The sequence below is a fragment of the Synchiropus splendidus genome, chromosome 19, assembly GCF_027744825.2.
Source record: "Synchiropus splendidus isolate RoL2022-P1 chromosome 19, RoL_Sspl_1.0, whole genome shotgun sequence".
In the NCBI taxonomy this organism is placed as follows: Eukaryota; Metazoa; Chordata; class Actinopteri; order Syngnathiformes; family Callionymidae; genus Synchiropus; species Synchiropus splendidus.
The window spans coordinates 9,022,095-9,039,615 of NC_071352.1; the positions used below are offsets into that span (position 1 = coordinate 9,022,095).

General features: G+C 42.8%; 2 protein-coding genes across 2 annotated transcripts in view; one reads left to right on the forward strand and one right to left on the reverse strand.

Moving 5' to 3' along the window:
• LOC128750860 (myosin heavy chain, fast skeletal muscle-like) overlaps positions 1 to 17,521 on the reverse strand; it is a 24,309-nt gene continuing 6,788 nt past the window's right edge. The window contains exons 2-41 of the mRNA XM_053851454.1: positions 9,131 to 9,296; positions 8,844 to 8,883; positions 8,528 to 8,750; positions 8,299 to 8,442; positions 8,061 to 8,217; positions 7,971 to 7,998; positions 7,785 to 7,896; positions 7,621 to 7,713; positions 7,488 to 7,551; positions 7,322 to 7,420; positions 7,146 to 7,249; positions 6,925 to 7,063; positions 6,707 to 6,825; positions 6,480 to 6,629; positions 6,241 to 6,411; positions 5,866 to 6,172; positions 5,724 to 5,803; positions 5,563 to 5,650; positions 5,380 to 5,497; positions 5,179 to 5,302; positions 4,957 to 5,093; positions 4,606 to 4,861; positions 4,244 to 4,486; positions 3,987 to 4,163; positions 3,749 to 3,894; positions 3,574 to 3,664; positions 3,120 to 3,509; positions 2,922 to 3,048; positions 2,723 to 2,841; positions 2,405 to 2,601; positions 2,157 to 2,340; positions 1,902 to 2,067; positions 1,706 to 1,830; positions 1,309 to 1,617; positions 1,030 to 1,233; positions 836 to 961; positions 588 to 758; positions 415 to 519; positions 251 to 346; positions 1 to 162 (exon numbers count right to left, since the gene is read on the reverse strand). Of these exons, the coding sequence (XP_053707429.1) occupies positions 1 to 162; positions 251 to 346; positions 415 to 519; positions 588 to 758; positions 836 to 961; positions 1,030 to 1,233; positions 1,309 to 1,617; positions 1,706 to 1,830; positions 1,902 to 2,067; positions 2,157 to 2,340; positions 2,405 to 2,601; positions 2,723 to 2,841; positions 2,922 to 3,048; positions 3,120 to 3,509; positions 3,574 to 3,664; positions 3,749 to 3,894; positions 3,987 to 4,163; positions 4,244 to 4,486; positions 4,606 to 4,861; positions 4,957 to 5,093; positions 5,179 to 5,302; positions 5,380 to 5,497; positions 5,563 to 5,650; positions 5,724 to 5,803; positions 5,866 to 6,172; positions 6,241 to 6,411; positions 6,480 to 6,629; positions 6,707 to 6,825; positions 6,925 to 7,063; positions 7,146 to 7,249; positions 7,322 to 7,420; positions 7,488 to 7,551; positions 7,621 to 7,713; positions 7,785 to 7,896; positions 7,971 to 7,998; positions 8,061 to 8,217; positions 8,299 to 8,442; positions 8,528 to 8,731 (5,832 nt within the window). The 5' untranslated portion in view covers positions 8,732 to 8,750; positions 8,844 to 8,883; positions 9,131 to 9,296. The remainder of the gene's footprint in view (positions 163 to 250; positions 347 to 414; positions 520 to 587; positions 759 to 835; positions 962 to 1,029; positions 1,234 to 1,308; positions 1,618 to 1,705; positions 1,831 to 1,901; positions 2,068 to 2,156; positions 2,341 to 2,404; positions 2,602 to 2,722; positions 2,842 to 2,921; positions 3,049 to 3,119; positions 3,510 to 3,573; positions 3,665 to 3,748; positions 3,895 to 3,986; positions 4,164 to 4,243; positions 4,487 to 4,605; positions 4,862 to 4,956; positions 5,094 to 5,178; positions 5,303 to 5,379; positions 5,498 to 5,562; positions 5,651 to 5,723; positions 5,804 to 5,865; positions 6,173 to 6,240; positions 6,412 to 6,479; positions 6,630 to 6,706; positions 6,826 to 6,924; positions 7,064 to 7,145; positions 7,250 to 7,321; positions 7,421 to 7,487; positions 7,552 to 7,620; positions 7,714 to 7,784; positions 7,897 to 7,970; positions 7,999 to 8,060; positions 8,218 to 8,298; positions 8,443 to 8,527; positions 8,751 to 8,843; positions 8,884 to 9,130; positions 9,297 to 17,521) is intronic.
• Positions 11,716 to 17,493, forward strand: xab2 (XPA binding protein 2). The gene is made up of 19 exons (XM_053851462.1): positions 11,716 to 11,763; positions 12,069 to 12,217; positions 12,313 to 12,436; positions 12,502 to 12,699; positions 12,876 to 13,010; positions 13,088 to 13,252; positions 14,260 to 14,404; positions 14,470 to 14,621; positions 14,735 to 14,854; positions 14,931 to 15,062; positions 15,329 to 15,460; positions 15,529 to 15,642; positions 15,716 to 15,878; positions 15,941 to 16,131; positions 16,223 to 16,345; positions 16,424 to 16,595; positions 16,725 to 16,851; positions 16,956 to 17,053; positions 17,138 to 17,493. The coding sequence occupies exons 1-19, from the start codon at positions 11,728 to 11,730 to the stop codon at positions 17,197 to 17,199; spliced, it is 2,538 nt and encodes an 845-aa protein (XP_053707437.1). The 5' UTR covers positions 11,716 to 11,727; the 3' UTR covers positions 17,200 to 17,493.

A 17,521-nucleotide genomic window follows, 5' to 3' on the forward strand; every position in this document is an offset into this window, starting at 1 on the left:
TTATTGTTTGTAAGACAAAATAGTTATTACCTTTCCAACCTCGCGGCTCTTGGCTCTCAGCTTGTTGACCTGGGACTCAGCAATGTCGGCACGCTCTTGGGCTTCCTCCATCTCATGCTGCACCTTCCGAAGCCTGGACAGGTGGGTGTTGGCCTGCTCCTCCTTTTATTAGTAAAATAAGTTAACATGATGTACAAACAACTTGCTTTCAGAATCATGTAAAAAGAGTTTCTGAATGCCTTTCACTTACAGCTTCTTCAGATTGTCTCTTGTAAGCTTTAACCTTGAGCTGCAATTTATCGACAAGATCTTGAAGTCGCATGACATTCTTCTTGTCCTCCTCAGTCTGTTGGATAAATATAACATAATATTAGAATATCCAGGGGGTTGGAGATCCTTTTTGTTTAAACTTACCTGATATGTCAGCTCCTTTACTCTCCGTTCATATTTGCGAACTCCTTTAACAGCATCAGCGCCGCGTCTCTGCTCAGTCTCAACTTCAGTTTCCAGCTCACGCACCTGTTGCAAAAGATACAATGTTAATGTTGTCATGTTTTCATACAGGATTGATTTAATGGGCTTCTTACTCTGGACTCCAGTTTCTGGAGCTGCTTCTTGCCACCCTTCATAGCCAGGTTCTCAGCCTCATCCAGACGGTGCTGCAGGTCCTTGACAGTGACCTCCAGGTTCTTCTTCATCCTCTCCAGGTGAGCGCTGGTGTCCTGTTCTTTCTTCAGCTCCTCAGCCATCATGGCAGCCTTAAAAATATCACAAAAAGGAGTCAAAACTAAGAGCATGACTCTGGGTAACAGATCGCAAATGGTGGAACGCTCACATCAGTGATAGCTTTTTTAGCTTTCTCCTCAGCATTTCTTGCTTCCTGAACGGCATCATCTACTTCACCCTGAACTTGCACCAGGTCAGATTCCAGCTTCTTCTTGGTGTTCAGGAGACTGGTGTTCTAAATTAGACAGGGCTGATGAGTTATATTTATAATTAACCAGGGATGTGTCTTCGAGGAAGCAGAACCTGGGAGTGAAGAAGGCCAACACGCTCGCTGGCGTCCACCAGTTCCTGCTCTGCCACTTTGCGGCCTCTCTCAGTCTGCTCCAGAGCAACTCTCAGCTCCTCAATCTCAGCCACCATCAGGCCATTCCTGCGCTCAACCATGGCAACCTGCTCCTTCATGTCTTCCTGACCTCTGATTGCATCATCCAGGTGAAGTTGGGCGTCCTGGAAACACGTTTTAACCCCTCATGAATCATGATCTCTTTTAATACGTGGACTAAATGAAAAAGAACAGCTGACCTTGAGTTGGCCCTGGACATTCCTCAGTTGTTTCTGGGCCTCAGCAGCCTGCCTGTTAGCATGGCTGAGCTGAATCTCCATCTCATTCAGGTCGCCCTCCATCTTCTTCTTGACTCTGAGGGCATCATTCCTGCTTCTAACTTCAGAATCCAGAGTGCTCTGCATGGAGTCAATCACCCTCTGGCTGTTCCTCTTGATCTGCTCCATCTCCTCGTCCTTCTCAGCCAGCTTCCTGTCAACCTCACCCTTGATCTGGTTGAGCTCAAGCTGAACACGGAGGATCTTGGCCTCCTCATGCTCCAGTGTGCCCTGGAAGAAAACGTAGGACGTATATGATGTTAATGGGAGATTTCTCGACAGATAGCTGTGTAACTAGTTATCAAAATGAAGAAGTTACTTCTGCTTCCTCCAGAGCTGACTGAATTTCAGACTTCTCAGTCTCCACAGTCTTCTTGGCCTTCTCAAGCTCGTGGATGCTCTTTCCTGTCTCACCAATCTGTTCAGTCAGGTCAGAGATCTCCTCTGCAGGAGGAAAAGATCACAGTTTACAAAATATGAATATTCTGCATTTTCATAAGCATAAATTGACATACGCTGCAGGTTCTTGTTCTCCCTCTTCATGGTCTCAAGATGGTCCAGAGCCTCCTCATAGGAGTTCTTCATCTTAAACAGTTCAGTGCTCAGAGAGCGGGCCTCCTTCTGGGCTCCCTCCAGCTCGGCCTGGCCCTCCTCGTACTTCTGCTTCCACTCTGCCAGGACCTGGAGTTATGTACGATAAACCAAAATAAGTTGTGAGAATAACAAGCAATGCATTCAAGTCAGAAGTGAGTGAAAGTGATTTTTATCACCTTGTCAAAGTTCCTCTGTTTCTTGTCAAGGTTGGCAGCCAGGGAGTTAGCTCTCTCAACATCAATCATCAGGTCCTCCACCTCACCCTGCAGTCTCTGCTTGGTCTTCTCCAGAGAGGCACACTTGGAGTTCACAGCCTCGATGGACTCCTCAGCATCCTGCAGACGCTGAGCAAGCTTTTTCCTGCAGAGGTGAGAGCATCCTTTCAGTTTTCTCCCTGATATATGAAAAAGTGAGTTGTGTGTACTTGGCCTCCTCCAGCTCCTCAGTACGCTGGATAGCATCAGTCTCATATTTGGTTCTCCACTGAGCCACCTCACTGTTGGCCTTGGACATTCCCCTCTGCAGCTCAGCTTTAGCTTCCTGCTCCTCCTCAAACTGCTCTCTGAGCAGATCGCAGTCATGGCGGGCCGACTGGACAGAGTGGGCCAGGGCGTTCTTGGCCTGATCGACATGAAAAGTAATTTAGAAACTGTTACATTTCATTGAATTCTGAGTAAGAATGTAATAACAAAACTAGTGATACATTGTATTGAGCGAGAATATAATATTAAATATAATTGACCTTGACTTCCTCCTCAACATGTCTCTTGAGCTCCTCAATCTGCTGAGTGTAGGCCTGTTTGCCTCTTGTCAGCTGTGAAACAAGAGCTTCCTTCTCCTCAAGTTGACGAGACATTTCACCTGAATGTCAAAATAAACAACCGTGTAGTTAATTCTGAGGTCAAACAACCTTCTGGTTGTAGGTATAAAGCATGTCTAACCGTTCTCGGTTTGAAGTCTTGCTCTCTGGGCGTTGATGTCATTCAACTGGCGAACGTTCTCATCATTCTTGGCCTTGAGCTCACTGAGTTGGTCCTCAAGAGTCCTGCACATTTTCTCCAGGTTGCCCTTTAATCGGTAAAATGAGAATTATGTTGTTGTGAATCATAAGCTTTTGTTGTGTATGTTGTACAGTCTACCTTAGATTTAGCGACAGCCTCCATGTTGCTGGAGAGGTCATCAATCTCCATCTTGTACTCGCTCTTCTCTTTTTCCAGCTTCTGCTTGACACGCTGAAGGTTGTCGATCTGCTCTCCCAACTCTGCAACGCTGTCAGCCTGCTTCTTGCGGAGTGCAGAGGCAGTGGATTCATGCTGCAGAGTGGACTCCTCAAGGTCACGGCGAAGCTTCTGGAACTCAGCCTCTCGCTTCTTGTTCATCTCAATCTGAGCTGCTGTTGCTCCACCAGCTTCCTCCAGCCTCTCGCTGATCTCCTCAAGCTCCCTGGAGAGGTCGGCCCTCTGCTTCTCAACCTTTGCACGAGCGGCCCTCTCAGCCTCAATCTCTTCCTCCAGCTCCTCAATGCGAGCCTAAACCAGAGAGAACATTTGAATCCTTTTTTCTACAAATATCAAGGCATCTCAAACACCTTACCTGGAGCTCCTTAATCTTCTTCTGGAGCTGAGCACCAAGTGACTGTTCATCCTCAATCTTGCTGAGCAGCTGGCTTATCTCAAAGTCCTTCCTAAAGAGGTTTAAAAAGAAAAAAAAATGTCATAAACTTCTGATTATGATTGACAATACCGGACCCATAATGATTTATACACACTTCTTGATTTTCTCATCTGACTGCTGTTTGTCATTCTCCAGATCCATTATGGATTCCTGAGCAAGTTTCAGATCTCCTTCAAGCTTCCTCTTGGCCCTCTCCAGGTCCATGCGGAGCTTCTTCTCTTGTTCCAGTGATCCCTCAAGCTGTCAAGTCATTGTCAGTGTGAGTTATCTCTCAAGTAACTCATAATTGTCAACTGATGCTTGAACTAAATGATACAAAATAGTTTTCTTACATCATCGACTTGCTGTTCCAGCTTGGTCTTGGCCTTGGTCAGAGTATTGACTTTGTCTTCCTCTGCTTGGAGATCATCCAGAGTTTGCTGGTGGGCCTCTTGGAGGGCTTTCTTCTCCTTAGTCAACTTGGCAATGGCTTCGTCTTGAGTTGCCATTTCCTCTGTCAGGTTTTTCACCTGGAATAAAGGCACATTATCATTTCCATTATGAAGACTTGATATTGAGTTAAAACACACTTGAGTGTCCTGAACTTCACCTTATTCTCAGTGGCATGTTTTTCCTTCTCCACTTTGGCCAAGGTGAGCTCAAGATCATCAATGTCCTTCTTCAGCTCAGAACATTCATCCTCCAGTTTCCTCTTCTTGGCTGTCAGCTCAGCATTGATTTCCTCTTCATCCTCCAGCCTCTCACTTGTCTCTTTGAGTTTGGCTTCAAGCTGGATCTTGCTCTTGATAAGTCCCTCACACCTCTCCTCTGCGTCTCCCAGATTTTCTACTTCCTATTTCATGTTGAGAATACAAATAGATATGTTCATTGCAATTCATCCTGTCAAAATTATCCAAGTGTTTTTCTATTTCTATGTATTGTTTTAATGATGGTTTTGAACAGAACACTCACAGCGGCCACTTGCAGTTGAAGGTCATTTTTTTCTTGCAGGAGAGACACCATCTTCTCCTCAAGTTCCTTCTTCTTGGCCAGAGCAGAAGCAAGGTCTGATTGCATCTTATCATAGTTCTCCTTCATCTGCTGCAGTTCCTTCTCAGTCTCAGCGCTCTTCAGAAGAGGTTTGATCTTGAAGTAGAGCTTCAACCAGGGCCAGTTTTTGACATTCATGAATGAGCGGATGTTGTACTGGATAGTAAATATTGACTCCCTGCAAGCAGGAAAAAATAGCTCATTTACATTTGATTTTCTCTCCGTGGACAGTGTAAACATTTGACATAGTAAATCTGTGATAAAAAACATTACCTCCTCTCCATCATCTTCACAAACTCCTTCCTCATCACATATCCTCTGCAGAGGGCCTGAGTCATGGTCACCAATGTTGCGAGTTTCTCGTCTCTCATCTCCTCCAGGGTACCCAGCAGACCAGCTTTGAAGAACACCTGTTCATTTTGTGGAAGAGACATTTGCTTTAGCAGATTTTCTTCAACAGATACCATGCATTTAATCTCCTCTCTGCATGGGAACCTTTGTATGTCCAAACTTGTACTGAGTGTGATCCACATCGATGGAGCCCAGCAGCTTCTCAGAAGCTTTCTTGTTGTCAATGAACTGTCCCTCTGGGATGACGCTGGCATTCAATACTTTGTATCTGACAAGAGGAAAATAGAGTTGGCTTTAGTGTACGATCACATGACAAACTGAAGCAGGATGGGATATTAAATTCACCTCTGCTTGAAGTCACCATAGAGGATTCTGCTGGGGAAACCCTTTCTGCAGATTCTGATACCCTCTAGTACACCGTTACACCTCAGCTGGTGGATGACCAAGAAGTTCTCCATCAGACCTGTGTGTGTGACAGCTATTATTACTTTGGCAAGACAAAAAAAATCCTGGATCATAACAACAAACCTGGAGTCTTTGACTCGTTGGGAATCAGACAGCGCACAAAATGAGGGTGAGTGCTCCTCAAGTTGGTCATCAGCTTACCCAGGTTTTCCTAGTTTGATTGATCAAGTTGCATGTTCAGCATCATCAACAAAATTAGACTTTTTTTTATTACTCCAACATACCCTGAAGAGAGCGGAGACAGTCTGGAACGACCCACCCTTCTTTTTCCCTCCTTTCTTGCCACCACCACCACTTGCTTCAGCTTTTGGGACAACACATGGTTAATATGTTTCTTCATCTGTGAGTAGTGTTAGCTTGTCTTACCCTCGGCTCCAGCATGAGTTGCATACAAGTGTGTCAGCAGTTTGTTTGAAGACTTTTGGTAGAGCTGGACCACAGAGTCGTTCAGGGGGTCCTTGTTCTTGTCCAACCAGCCGTTGATATTGTAGTCCACAGTACCAGCATAGTGAACCAGAGAGAAGTGAGCCTCGGCTTTGCCCTTTGCAGGCTTTGGCTTCTCAAAAGACTTTGTCTTGCCAAGATGCTGATCGTGCAGCTTGTTCTTGAAGGTTGTATCAGAGGCCTTGGGGAACATGCACTCCTCTTCCAGGATGGAGAAGATGCCCATTGGCTACGGAGCAAAACGGTTTTCACAAATCCTCATAAAAGTAATATCTATCTATAGACAATATACCTTACCTTCTCAATAAGCTCAATGCAGGCAGCCAAGTCCATACCGAAGTCAATGAACTCCCATTCAATACCCTCCTTCTTGTACTCCTCTTGCTCAAGGACGAACATGTGATGGTTGAAAAACTGTTGCAGTTTCTCATTGGTGAAGTTGATGCAGAGCTGCTCCAAGCTGTTAAACTACAGTATGATATATTGTATCAAAAGTTTGCACCACACTGCTGTTACATTCTCATCAGGAAACATACATCAAAGATCTCAAATCCGGCGATATCCAGCACACCAATGAAGAACTGTCTGGGCTGCTTGGTGTCCAGCATCTCATTGATACGGACGACCATCCACAAGAACATTTTCTCATAGATTGACTTGCACAAAGCCATCACAGCATTGTTGACCTAAGGATGATGGAAACATGTACTTTTTTTCTTTATAGTGAATTGTCCGTGTGTGGTGTCTTATTTCCTGGTCATACCTGTGGGACGGTTTGACCTTTAGTCACCATCTCATTTCCGACTTTCACTCTGGGGTAGCACAAAGCTTTCAACATATCAGCTGAGTTTAATCCCAACAAGTAAGCAATTTTGTCAGCCACTGGAAATTATTCAGAAAACAAGTTATTTTCTTCATAATTCGTGCGCATTTGTTTCTCATTACCTAAAGTAAATCATTTTAATTTCTCAGTCTGACTACCTTCAGTGCCGTCAGGCTCAGCCTGCTCCTCGCGCTGCTTCTGCTTGAATTTCATGTTGCCGTGATGCATCACGGCTCCAGTCAGCTTGTAGATGCCAGATTTTTCTTCTCCACTGAATCCCAGGATGTCAATCGCAGTCTTTAAAAGAAAGGTTCATCACCAGTTAGTTCAATGAAGATAGAGGAATACCGAAAGAGTGTGATTTTTAAAGTGAAATTACATCAGTGGCAATGAACTCCTCCACGTCATTGATGCTCTTGACAGTGATCTCACCCTGGCTGATCATTGGGTAGTCGTATGGGTTGGTGGTGATCAGAAGAGCCTCTGTAATTCAGTAACTAGTGAGTTAGCATGCTTCAGTTTTATGTTTATTTGTCATAGTTTGCTGTCACGTACCCAGCAGCTCAGGCTTGTGCCCGGTCATCAGCTGGTAGAAGATGTGGTAGCTCCTCTCAGCCGACAGCTGGAAGGTGACACGGGACTTCTCCAGCAGATCTATTGAAACCAATGCCATGTTATCGATGCAAATCCATGCTGAAGTAGATTGAATACCTGAACTCACATGTTTCAATGTCGGCAGAGGCCAGTTTGCCTGTTGTGCCGAAGTGAATCCTGATAAATTTACCCTTGAGAAAATGCATTCTGTGGTTCATACATGTGACGCCTTTTGTTCACTTCATGTTTTTAACACTTACAAAGCGGGATGAGTTGTCATTCCTCACAGTCTTGGCATTCCCATAGGCCTCCAGCAGAGGGTTGGCAGCAATGATTTGATCCTCCAGCGATCCCTGCCAGCAATCTAGGTATTAGAATTTGAACATAGCTGATTTCACTACGAGCCACTGGATGCAAATGTTACCTGGATCTTGCCAGGTGTTGGCTCAGCCTTCTTTGCTCCAGTCATTGCAATTGTTGCAAAGTACTGGATGACACGTTTGGTGTTGACAGTCTTTCCAGCACCAGATTCTCCGCTGTGGGCAAACATGAAAATCAAAATTGCTGCTTTGTTTTTTTCCTCAATCATCTTATCGAGTTTCTAACTTACGTGATCAGGATGGACTGATTCTCACGATCTGAAACAAGATAGTTTGTGTCATTCATAGTGCTGCATTTCCCAACTCCATTTGTGTATTACCTGTGAGCATGAACTGATAGGCGTTATCAGAGATGGAGAAGATGTGAGGTGGTGCCTCAATTCTCTTCTTGCCTCTGTAGGCTCCAACAACCTGAGCGTCGTACACTGGAAGCCACTTGTAGGGGTTCACCACGACGCAGAAGAGGCCAGAGTAGGTCTGTAGAAGGTGGACTTGTTTAATCCAAACTTGATACAAAAAGGGGCCGTTGTATGTACTCTTCACTCAGTTATCACTCACGTAGATCATCCATGATGCAAAACGCTCTTTGAGGTTGTACAGCACGCAAGGTTCATTGAGGTGGGTCATCATGGCCATGTCCTCAATTTTGTCGAACTTTGGCGGGTTCATTGGATGGATGTCATCTTCTTTGACTGTGAGAGTCTGTGCAAAAGTTGGCAGTGTTTCATAAAAATGAAGCTTAATATTGTTGAACGCAATTTCAGGTATTGAAAATATGGTGATTTACCTTTCCTGAGAGAGTCTCAACTGTGGCTTTGCCTCCCTCCTTTTTGATGAGTTTACCCTTGAGGTACATCTCCTCAGGCTCAGCCACGAAGTAGGCTGTTTTAGCATCAAATGGCGTGTTCTGGGCTTCAATTCTTTCCCGCTCTGGTTTGCGGAGATATATAGCTGCCGGCCCGTAGGCCTCCATCTCTGCATCGCTGCTCATGATGGCTTTTTAGTTGGAACTGAAGGAGCGGTTGTGTAAAATAAAAAAAAAACAGAATGAAGTAAGTTCTGTTTGAAATCTTCACAGTGAAATTAATGTTTCATCATCCTACCTCAGCTGTTGGAAAGGAGTGCTACAGTGGCTGTTGTACTCTATGTTTAAAAAAAGATCTTGTTAGTCATCCAAGAACTTTATCATTGAAAATATAAATGTCAGAATTTGGTGTTTTCTTCAGTCTAACTTATCTTTGCATAAGATGCCTTTTTATTTTCTATACTGACGTGCAGAAAAGTTTATCATTATCAGTCAAGTCTCTCTTTAGTTGCACAACTGATGCATTTTTAAACAGACGCAGGATAAAAAATCATCGGCACAGCACAAACCCACACAAACACTCACCTGTTGAAGGTGCCTGCCAGTTCTCTGGGTCCTGAAGCTGGTGCTTTTATAGAGAGTAAATCCACCCCGTCAGCAGCAGCGCACTCAATTTGGTCAAGTATCCCTGTCATCTTAAGACTTGTCCATCCCAGTTTAGGGATCTTTTCATGTCGAAGATGTGTCACCCCTAAAACATCAGTATCATTTCAGTGTCCACAGAAAACGATACACTTTAAAATGTGATTTGAATTTGACGTGTTGAAGGTCATTGAAAGCTGTTTTTCCATTGCATATCTCTTTTTTAATACATTAACAGAATATGTCTAGACATACCTTTTATGATCACAGAACCTTTGTACAGCCTATGCCCAGAAATGTCAGGTGTATTAAGTGTCTGAGCTGGCAAATCTTTTCAATGTTTTTCAAACGTTTGAACTCGTGCTTATTGCTTTGTTATTTATTTGGCTTTGTTCATGCATGCAATCTCCTTCATATCCTTTGTGGAGGAACACTAGGAAGGGTTTCCTTGTCATCATAAAAATTGAAGCATAATTTACCAAAAATAGATGCGGTACAATTAATCCCCATTGAATCATTAATTGGCCCAGACTGACTATGCGCTTGTAAATTTAGAACCTGACTTACATAGGGAGGATTTTATCATATGATAATATGAGGGTATCTCTATTACCATTTCGAAAAGCCCATGGCTGTAATGTATAAGGATTTTGGAGAAGCCTCCAAGTGCTGTTGGTATGTACATGGCAGGCACGACCTCAGCTCATGTATCTCCAATAAAGTTGAAACTAAGGTCCTTTGAAAAGTTCAACTGTGTTACTTCCATCCCTAAAAGGTCATGTGAAACATTTGCCAACTTGGCCTATTATTAAGTCCCACTCACATATCAAAGGTCTTTATCCAAATGTTACACGTGATTCTGAGGATGCTGTTGCTGTGATGGAAAGTCAGTGTCCCCGAAAAAGTATGTGACACTGGTTTAGAGACATTGTTGGCACTTGCTCTCCAGCAAATTGTCCCTCAACATAATCCTGAGGAGATCCAACAGCTGCTTTATACTGTACTGCAGTTATTGTGTCAAATCGTAGACTTGTGTCAGAGCTTTTGAAACACTGGAGTAGAATTTTGCACCTTTTGGAAATCAAAACAGGAGGCGATCTCTTTGTAATCTTCTTTTAGCATTTCAAAACATCTGTCATCACTGGTGTGGAGCCTTGAGAACTCCACGTCTGATTCAGCGGAAGTCCATTAATCTATTCTCTGCCTGGATTTGCTTAGAGCTTTTGCTATGGTAAACAACATCTATATCGCTATCAACATTCAGCCAAAAATAGTTGTTGGACATATGGCGTCTCATCTTAATCCCAATGGATCATCGTCACCCTCGGGTGATAATGATTGATTCCTAGAAAAACAAATGCAACATCACGTCAACATCAGCATTGACTGAATGCATATCTGTAATGTCTATCCTCTTCTAGTCTAGTATGATCTGAAACTCACATACAAGATTGCCTCTTGCGTTTATATTATTTTGTGACATTTTAAAATGTCATGTTCAGTAGATTTGAGCTGTAGTTGTGTCATAATACTTTTGTGTGTCGCTTGAGTAATATATAATTACTTCTGTATCCATCTTGAAGAGGCATGGAAGGTGGTTGGCGTTGAACTGATGCAGTCACACACAAACTGCCAAGGGTGGTTGCCATGAACCTGAGGTCTGTCAGCGAGAAACAAGGAACCAACAAATACTCTATCTTGAAGGTAATTGTCAATTTGAAAATGGTATTTGCATCTCAATTAATTACTTATGAAAATACTTCATGGTCACAGTGTTTTTAACTTTATACTGTTTGCTTTGTAAAGATATTCCCAAGAAAAACACTGGCAAAGTAAAACTTGGAAATGGAGTCATTCAAAAACAAACATAGACAGCGTTGTCTTTTTTGGCTATTTCCCCATCTCACAGCTTCTGTTGTGAGGTTGAGGTACCCGCTGCCACCCTACACCATTTGTACGCATGGACATCAGTGGACCCTGGATGTATAAAAAGTGCATGATATTTATATGTAAATGTATTAATTGACTGTATTCATGTGTAGCAAGTCCTTTCAACAAACAAAAACATCAGCTCACAACAGTTTAATCCCCGGGAGTTCACTCCTTTTCCATGGGTGCAAATGACCTTGGGTGACAAAAAAACGATTTCAAATTAACATCCAAATCTCAGCATTTGTCACCACTGATTCATCTCTGAGGAACGGATTTAAACTGTTGACTGGACATTTACTCAGGGCAATGGAAACACGAGATAACTGAACTTGGGTGGGGCACTACATTATTATTTATCTGTCACTAAGGCTTTAAAGTGAAATGTAACGAGGGACCTCCGTTTTCTTTCCCAGTTTGGCAAATCTACGAAAGGTAGCTTTGACTTTGCCACGAAATAGGGCACATTAGGGATGCCGTAGTGACGTCATCAAGTTCATGACGCATCTGCACAGGCGCAGAACCGATCGTTCGGCTAGCGCGCGTCGTGTGCTGACAGACAAAGTTAGCAAGTTCGCAGTAGTTTTTGTTTCGTGTTTGTCTTGGGTAAAATGTCGTCAAGAAACGGAAAAACAGATGTTATGTTCGTAAGTAATGTTTTGTCTCGCCAATTCCACCACGCGTGTTGAGTTACTGTGATGCACTCTACATGCTAAGCTAACGTTCGCTTGCTATATCTTACCATGTTGTGATTTGTAAGATAGGAGTACTTCGCTGATACCTAACCAAAGGGTATTTGTAGTTTTACTATTCCAACAGACCAGTTGAATTGCTTCAAATGATGTTTATATGCCTGATAATTCATTTTGACTGTCGCCCGCTGACATCCTGTTGCGTTTGGAAATGTGTTCCCGCTGATTCAGTTATCCCTGTATTGTTTGTGGCCCTTTAGGAGGATGACGATCTTCCATACGAGGAGGAAATTATCAGGAACCCGTATTCGGTTAAATGCTGGATTCGCTACATCGAATTTAAGCAGAATGGTCCAAAAGCCACCCTCAACATGATATATGAGCGAGCTTTGAAAGAGCTGCCTGGGAGGTAACTATTCTGCTGTGTGTTATGGAGAACTACAACCATTAACCGGATGAGAATATAAGAAGCAAATACATGTATGTTCTAATATCTTGTTTTAGCTACAAGCTGTGGTACAATTATCTGAGAGAGCGGCGGAAGCAGGTGAAGGGGAAGTGCGTCAATGACCCAGTCTATGAAGAGGTCAATAATTGCCATGAGAGAGCTCTGGTGTTCATGCACAAGGTAAAAATGTGCACTTTTACGTTGTTTCATTCAAGAAAATTAATGTAAGCCATTTTGCTTTGTAGATGCCCCGAATATGGATCGATTACTGCCAGTTCATCGTCTCTCAGTATAAGATGACAAAAAGTCGAAGAACATTTGACCGAGCGCTAAGAGCGCTCCCAGTTACGCAGCACACACGAATCTGGCCACTGTATCTTCGCTTTGTCCGCAACGTGCCTCTACCAGAGACGGCTATCAGAGTGTATCGCAGGTACTTGAAGGTGAGTGTCTTTACAAGCTGTTTTATAGATGGGCTACTTGATGATGCGTAACTTAATTTCTGAACATACTTATCTCAATCAATTATAGAAAATGACACCAACACACAATTAAATGTGCCTGATGACAATTTACCTGCAAAGTTATGAGTTTGTCACTTTGTATTTCTGTCATGCAGCTTTGTCCTGAAAGTGCAGAGGAGTACATTGAGTATTTGAAATCTGTCGGGCGGTTGGACGAAGCAGCTACCCGCCTGGCGGCTATCGTCAACGACGAAGGATTTGTGTCCAAAGAAGGAAAATCCAACTACCAAGTATGTTTTTGTCTCGTTTCCCAAGTTGTTTGACTACATCTCCTTCCAGCGATTAATTTTCTACTTTTCCTTGACAGTTATGGCACGAGCTCTGTGACCTCATATCCCAGAACCCTGATAAAGTGACCTCATTGAACGTTGGTGCCATCATCCGAGGAGGTCTCACCCGCTTCACCGATCAGCTTGGCAAACTCTGGTGCTCTTTGGCTGACTATTACATCAGAAGTGGGCACTTTGAAAAGGTAATGCTTTCACTTTGGCTGCTATCACTGGAAAGCTGATATCGAGCAACATTTTTTTCTCCTTTATTTTTACATTTTTATCAGTCTTTTTAAATGAAGCATGTATTTTAATTTGTCTAAATGGATGATAGACGTTTGGGATATTGCTGTATAACAATTTTGCTTTTCATTTTCATCCATATTATTTTGGAATTTGATTTTATGCGATATTGAAATGGTCCTCTTAAATATAAAAACCCTGTGAGCACTAATTAAGCACAATTAAGGATTGCGTCAAGTAATTTGCGCCAGAAGTTGGTGATAACTGAAAGAGTGAAAACTGTGAAAGCATTTTATAATAATGATAATTATAATTCCATTTCCAGTTTTTGATGAGATTAGAGCATTTTAAACTTGTTGTTGTGGTTAAATTAGATGTCCTTTATTTGCCCTACACTGGGGAAATAACATTTTTTGTTGGATTTTTTTACTCAGCTATGCACCAGATCAGTCATGTATTGTAGTAAAATTATTATTGGTGTTTGAATAATTCGTTGAAATGAATTGCCTTGAGAGGCGAGTCAGACTTATTTCACAGTTTGACCAACAGGGGGCAGCATGTTTTATAATTCATTCACTTCCTGAAGTAATGGTCATGAATTTTTCAACACTATCACCACAAACAATATCACCTTTGGTCATACTTTTGGAGATTAACCAATGTGTATAAATTCTCTGCGGCGTTTGTGCTACTCAGTAAAGAAATGTTTTAAATGTGTTCATATAATTTTCATTTGATGAATTAATAAGTGTTTTTGATTTTTAAAAATCATCTGTCACCAAGATTGTCACTGTAGCTATTCAGAATTATTGCGTTTTGCGGTCTTTGGTTAACCTCGATCGTCACACATGAGCTGCTGTTTACGTGACCAAGGACAGCACATTGTGTCTTTAGTTATACTGTATAAAAGAAGTCCGTGGAAACCCTGAGCCTGCCCTTATCCCATGTATTTTGTCATTGTCTTCAGGCCCGAGACGTGTATGAGGAAGCCATTCTGACTGTGGTTACTGTTCGAGATTTCACCCAAGTCTTTGACAGTTATGCCCAGTTTGAAGAAAGCATGATTGCTGCCAAAATGGAAACAACAGCAGAAATGGGGCAGGAGGACGATGGTTTGTGGAAGTGTGGCGTGTGACTTGCATATTTCTTACTCCTCACTGACGTGTTTTGTTTTCAGAGGACGTCGACTTGGAGCTCAGGCTTGCTAGATTCGAACAACTGATAGCGCGGCGCCCTCTACTGTTGAACAGCGTGTTACTGCGGCAGAATCCTCATAATGTGCATGAGTGGCACAAACGTGTAAAACTCTATGAGGGCAACCCAAGACAGGTGAGGTCCAGCTTCTTCATTCATATTGTTGTACCGGAAACACTGTTATTATTTTTTTATCCAACAGCTGTTTGCTTGTGGACATTCATTTTTTTAATTCACCTTATGTGCAGATCATAAACACGTACACAGAGGCTGTACAGACAGTGGACCCAATAAAGGCCACAGGGAGGCCTCACACACTCTGGGTTTCTTTCGCTAAGTTCTATGAGGAGAACGAACAACTTGATGATGTAAGTGATCAGGATGAGAAATCAATTGCATTCGCATGTTGATTAACAAACCTGTTGATTTGTTACTGTGACCTAGGCCAGGACCATCTTTGAGAAGGCCACAAAGGTGAACTACAAGCAAGTGGATGATCTTGCCACGGTGTGGTGTGAATATGGAGAAGTAGAGCTTCGCCATGAGAACTATGACCAGGCGCTGAAGATACTGAGGGTGAGAATAAACTGGGAACGTAATTGATAATACTGTATTGGGATGGACGAAGTTAAGTGAAAGTCTGAAATGGAATCTGTACAATTGTGACACGAGTGGACTGGACTGTACTGTAACTGTGTCAGCATAATACAAACTGTTATTTGTCATTTACAACCCATAATCATCTTGTCTTATGGTCTCAAGCAAAGCTTCTTCACACTGTTGGCTTTGACGCAGCCTTGGTTTGGAATTGTTGTTAACTTTGACATGTTTTTTTCTGACAGAAAGCAACAGCCATCCCATCCAAGAAAGCCGAATATTTTGATGCGTCTGAGCCTGTCCAAAATCGAGTGTACAAGTCTCTGAAGGTCTGGTCCATGTTGGCCGACCTGGAGGAGAGTCTCGGGACCTTCCAGGTGACAATAGCATCCAATTGTGTCTCAAAGTAAAGTGTAAGGTTTGTAAAATCCAACTGTTTCTGCAGTCCACAAAAGCGGTTTACGACCGAATTATCGACCTGAGAATAGCCACACCGCAGATCATCATCAACTACGCCATGTTTCTGGAGGAGCACAACTACTTCGAGGACAGCTTCAAGGTAATTGCAATGAATTCAGTGAAATAGTGCAGATGTACTTCCCTTTTTGAAAATGTCTCTTTTCTTTTTCAAGGCATATGAGCGCGGCATCGCCCTCTTCAAGTGGCCAAATGTGTATGACATCTGGAACACTTACTTGACCAAGTTCATTGATCGTTATGGGGGAAAGAAACTGGAGCGAGCCAGAGATCTATTTGAGCAAGCCCTCGATGGTTGTCCTGCCAAGTTCGCCAAAAGTAAGGAGACTTTATTTTCAAATGCGCATGATGTTGATATTAACCATTGCTGTGTTTTATAGCCATTTACCTTTTGTATGCCAAATTGGAAGAAGAGTATGGTCTTGCACGACATGCCATGGCTGTCTACGAACGGGCGACACAAGCAGTAGAAAATGAAGAGAGACATCACATGTTCAACATTTACATCAAGAGAGCTGCAGAAATATACGGTGTCACGTACACCAGGGCGATATACCAGAAGGCAATCGAGGTCAGTGGTGGCACCCCGATATCGTCATCGTAAAATAACCAGGTTGTCCAACCTGAGTTTTGAAAATTCAAATGTACTTGACTTTTTCCAGATCCTTCCAGATGAGCACGCCAGAGAAATGTGTTTGAGATTTGCCGATATGGAGAGCAAACTGGGTGAGATCGACCGGGCGAGAGCAATCTACTCCTACTGTTCCCAAATCTGTGACCCGAGGGTGAGTTCTGATGTTCTGTGTTTTAATCTCCCCGTAGTTTATTTACAGATTGATGAATTTCTGAATATTGCATTTCAGGTGACTGCTGAATTCTGGCAGACCTGGAAGGAGTTTGAGATCCGCCATGGCAACGAGGACACCATCAGGGAAATGCTGAGGATCAAACGAAGCGTTCAGGCCACCTACAACACCCAGGTCAATTTCATGTCCTCTCAGATGATGAAAGCTTCAACGAGCTCCACAGGCACAAGTAAGAGACTCTTCATGAGCAAGATGTTTGTCCCAGGAATGTGCGATTATTTTAGAGATGAATCTTGAGCTGTCTACCTAGGCTGAGATGAAAAATGTCCCGTTCTTCATCCCTATTTTCTTTGTGCAGTATCAGATCTTGCTCCCGGCCAGATGGGCATTGATGACATGAAGATGCTGGAGCAAAAGGCACAGCAACTAGCTGCTGAGGCGCAGATGGACAAACCCAAGCCCAAAGAGAAAATTCTTTTTGTCAGGTTTGTCATACAAAGATTTGGCAAAAGTCGACCATCAGATCATCAGTCTAGTAAGATGAATGGCACAAGATCAATGGTTGGATGTTGTGCTTTTATTTGCGCAGGAGCGACACATCCCGCAGCGAGTTGGCAGAGCTGGCTAAGCAAGCCAATCCAGATGAGATCGATATTGATGATGACGACGAGGATCAAGGCCCTGATGGTAAGCAAACACAAGAGCACTGGACTTCAGTCTTACATTTGTAAGGAAGGGAGCTAACCTGTTTTTGTTTTTTTTTTGATACAGAAGTGCAGCTTGAACAGAAGAGCGTCCCCACGGCTGTGTATGGAGGACTCAAGGATGATTGAGCGATCGAGTTATTCACTGACCTACATAAAGATGTTTCTGTGTCTCTTGTGTAGTAGGAAGAAAGAATAATTCTCTTGTCTTTTTGTTAGGTAAAGCTGTTGAGGTCCGGTGGCACTGTTGTGTAGAGACTGTCTTGAAAACATTTTGTATATAAATGCAGCTTTTACATTTGATGATCTTGCATAAATAATTCAAGCGTTATGAATTTTCATTCAACCTCTAAATCGGTGTTTGGTTAATAAAAAACTTTTGTATTTTGTCAAACATCGTGAAAGTTAATGAGGTACAAATACAATGTGCATGTTGCGGGATAGTTGACAG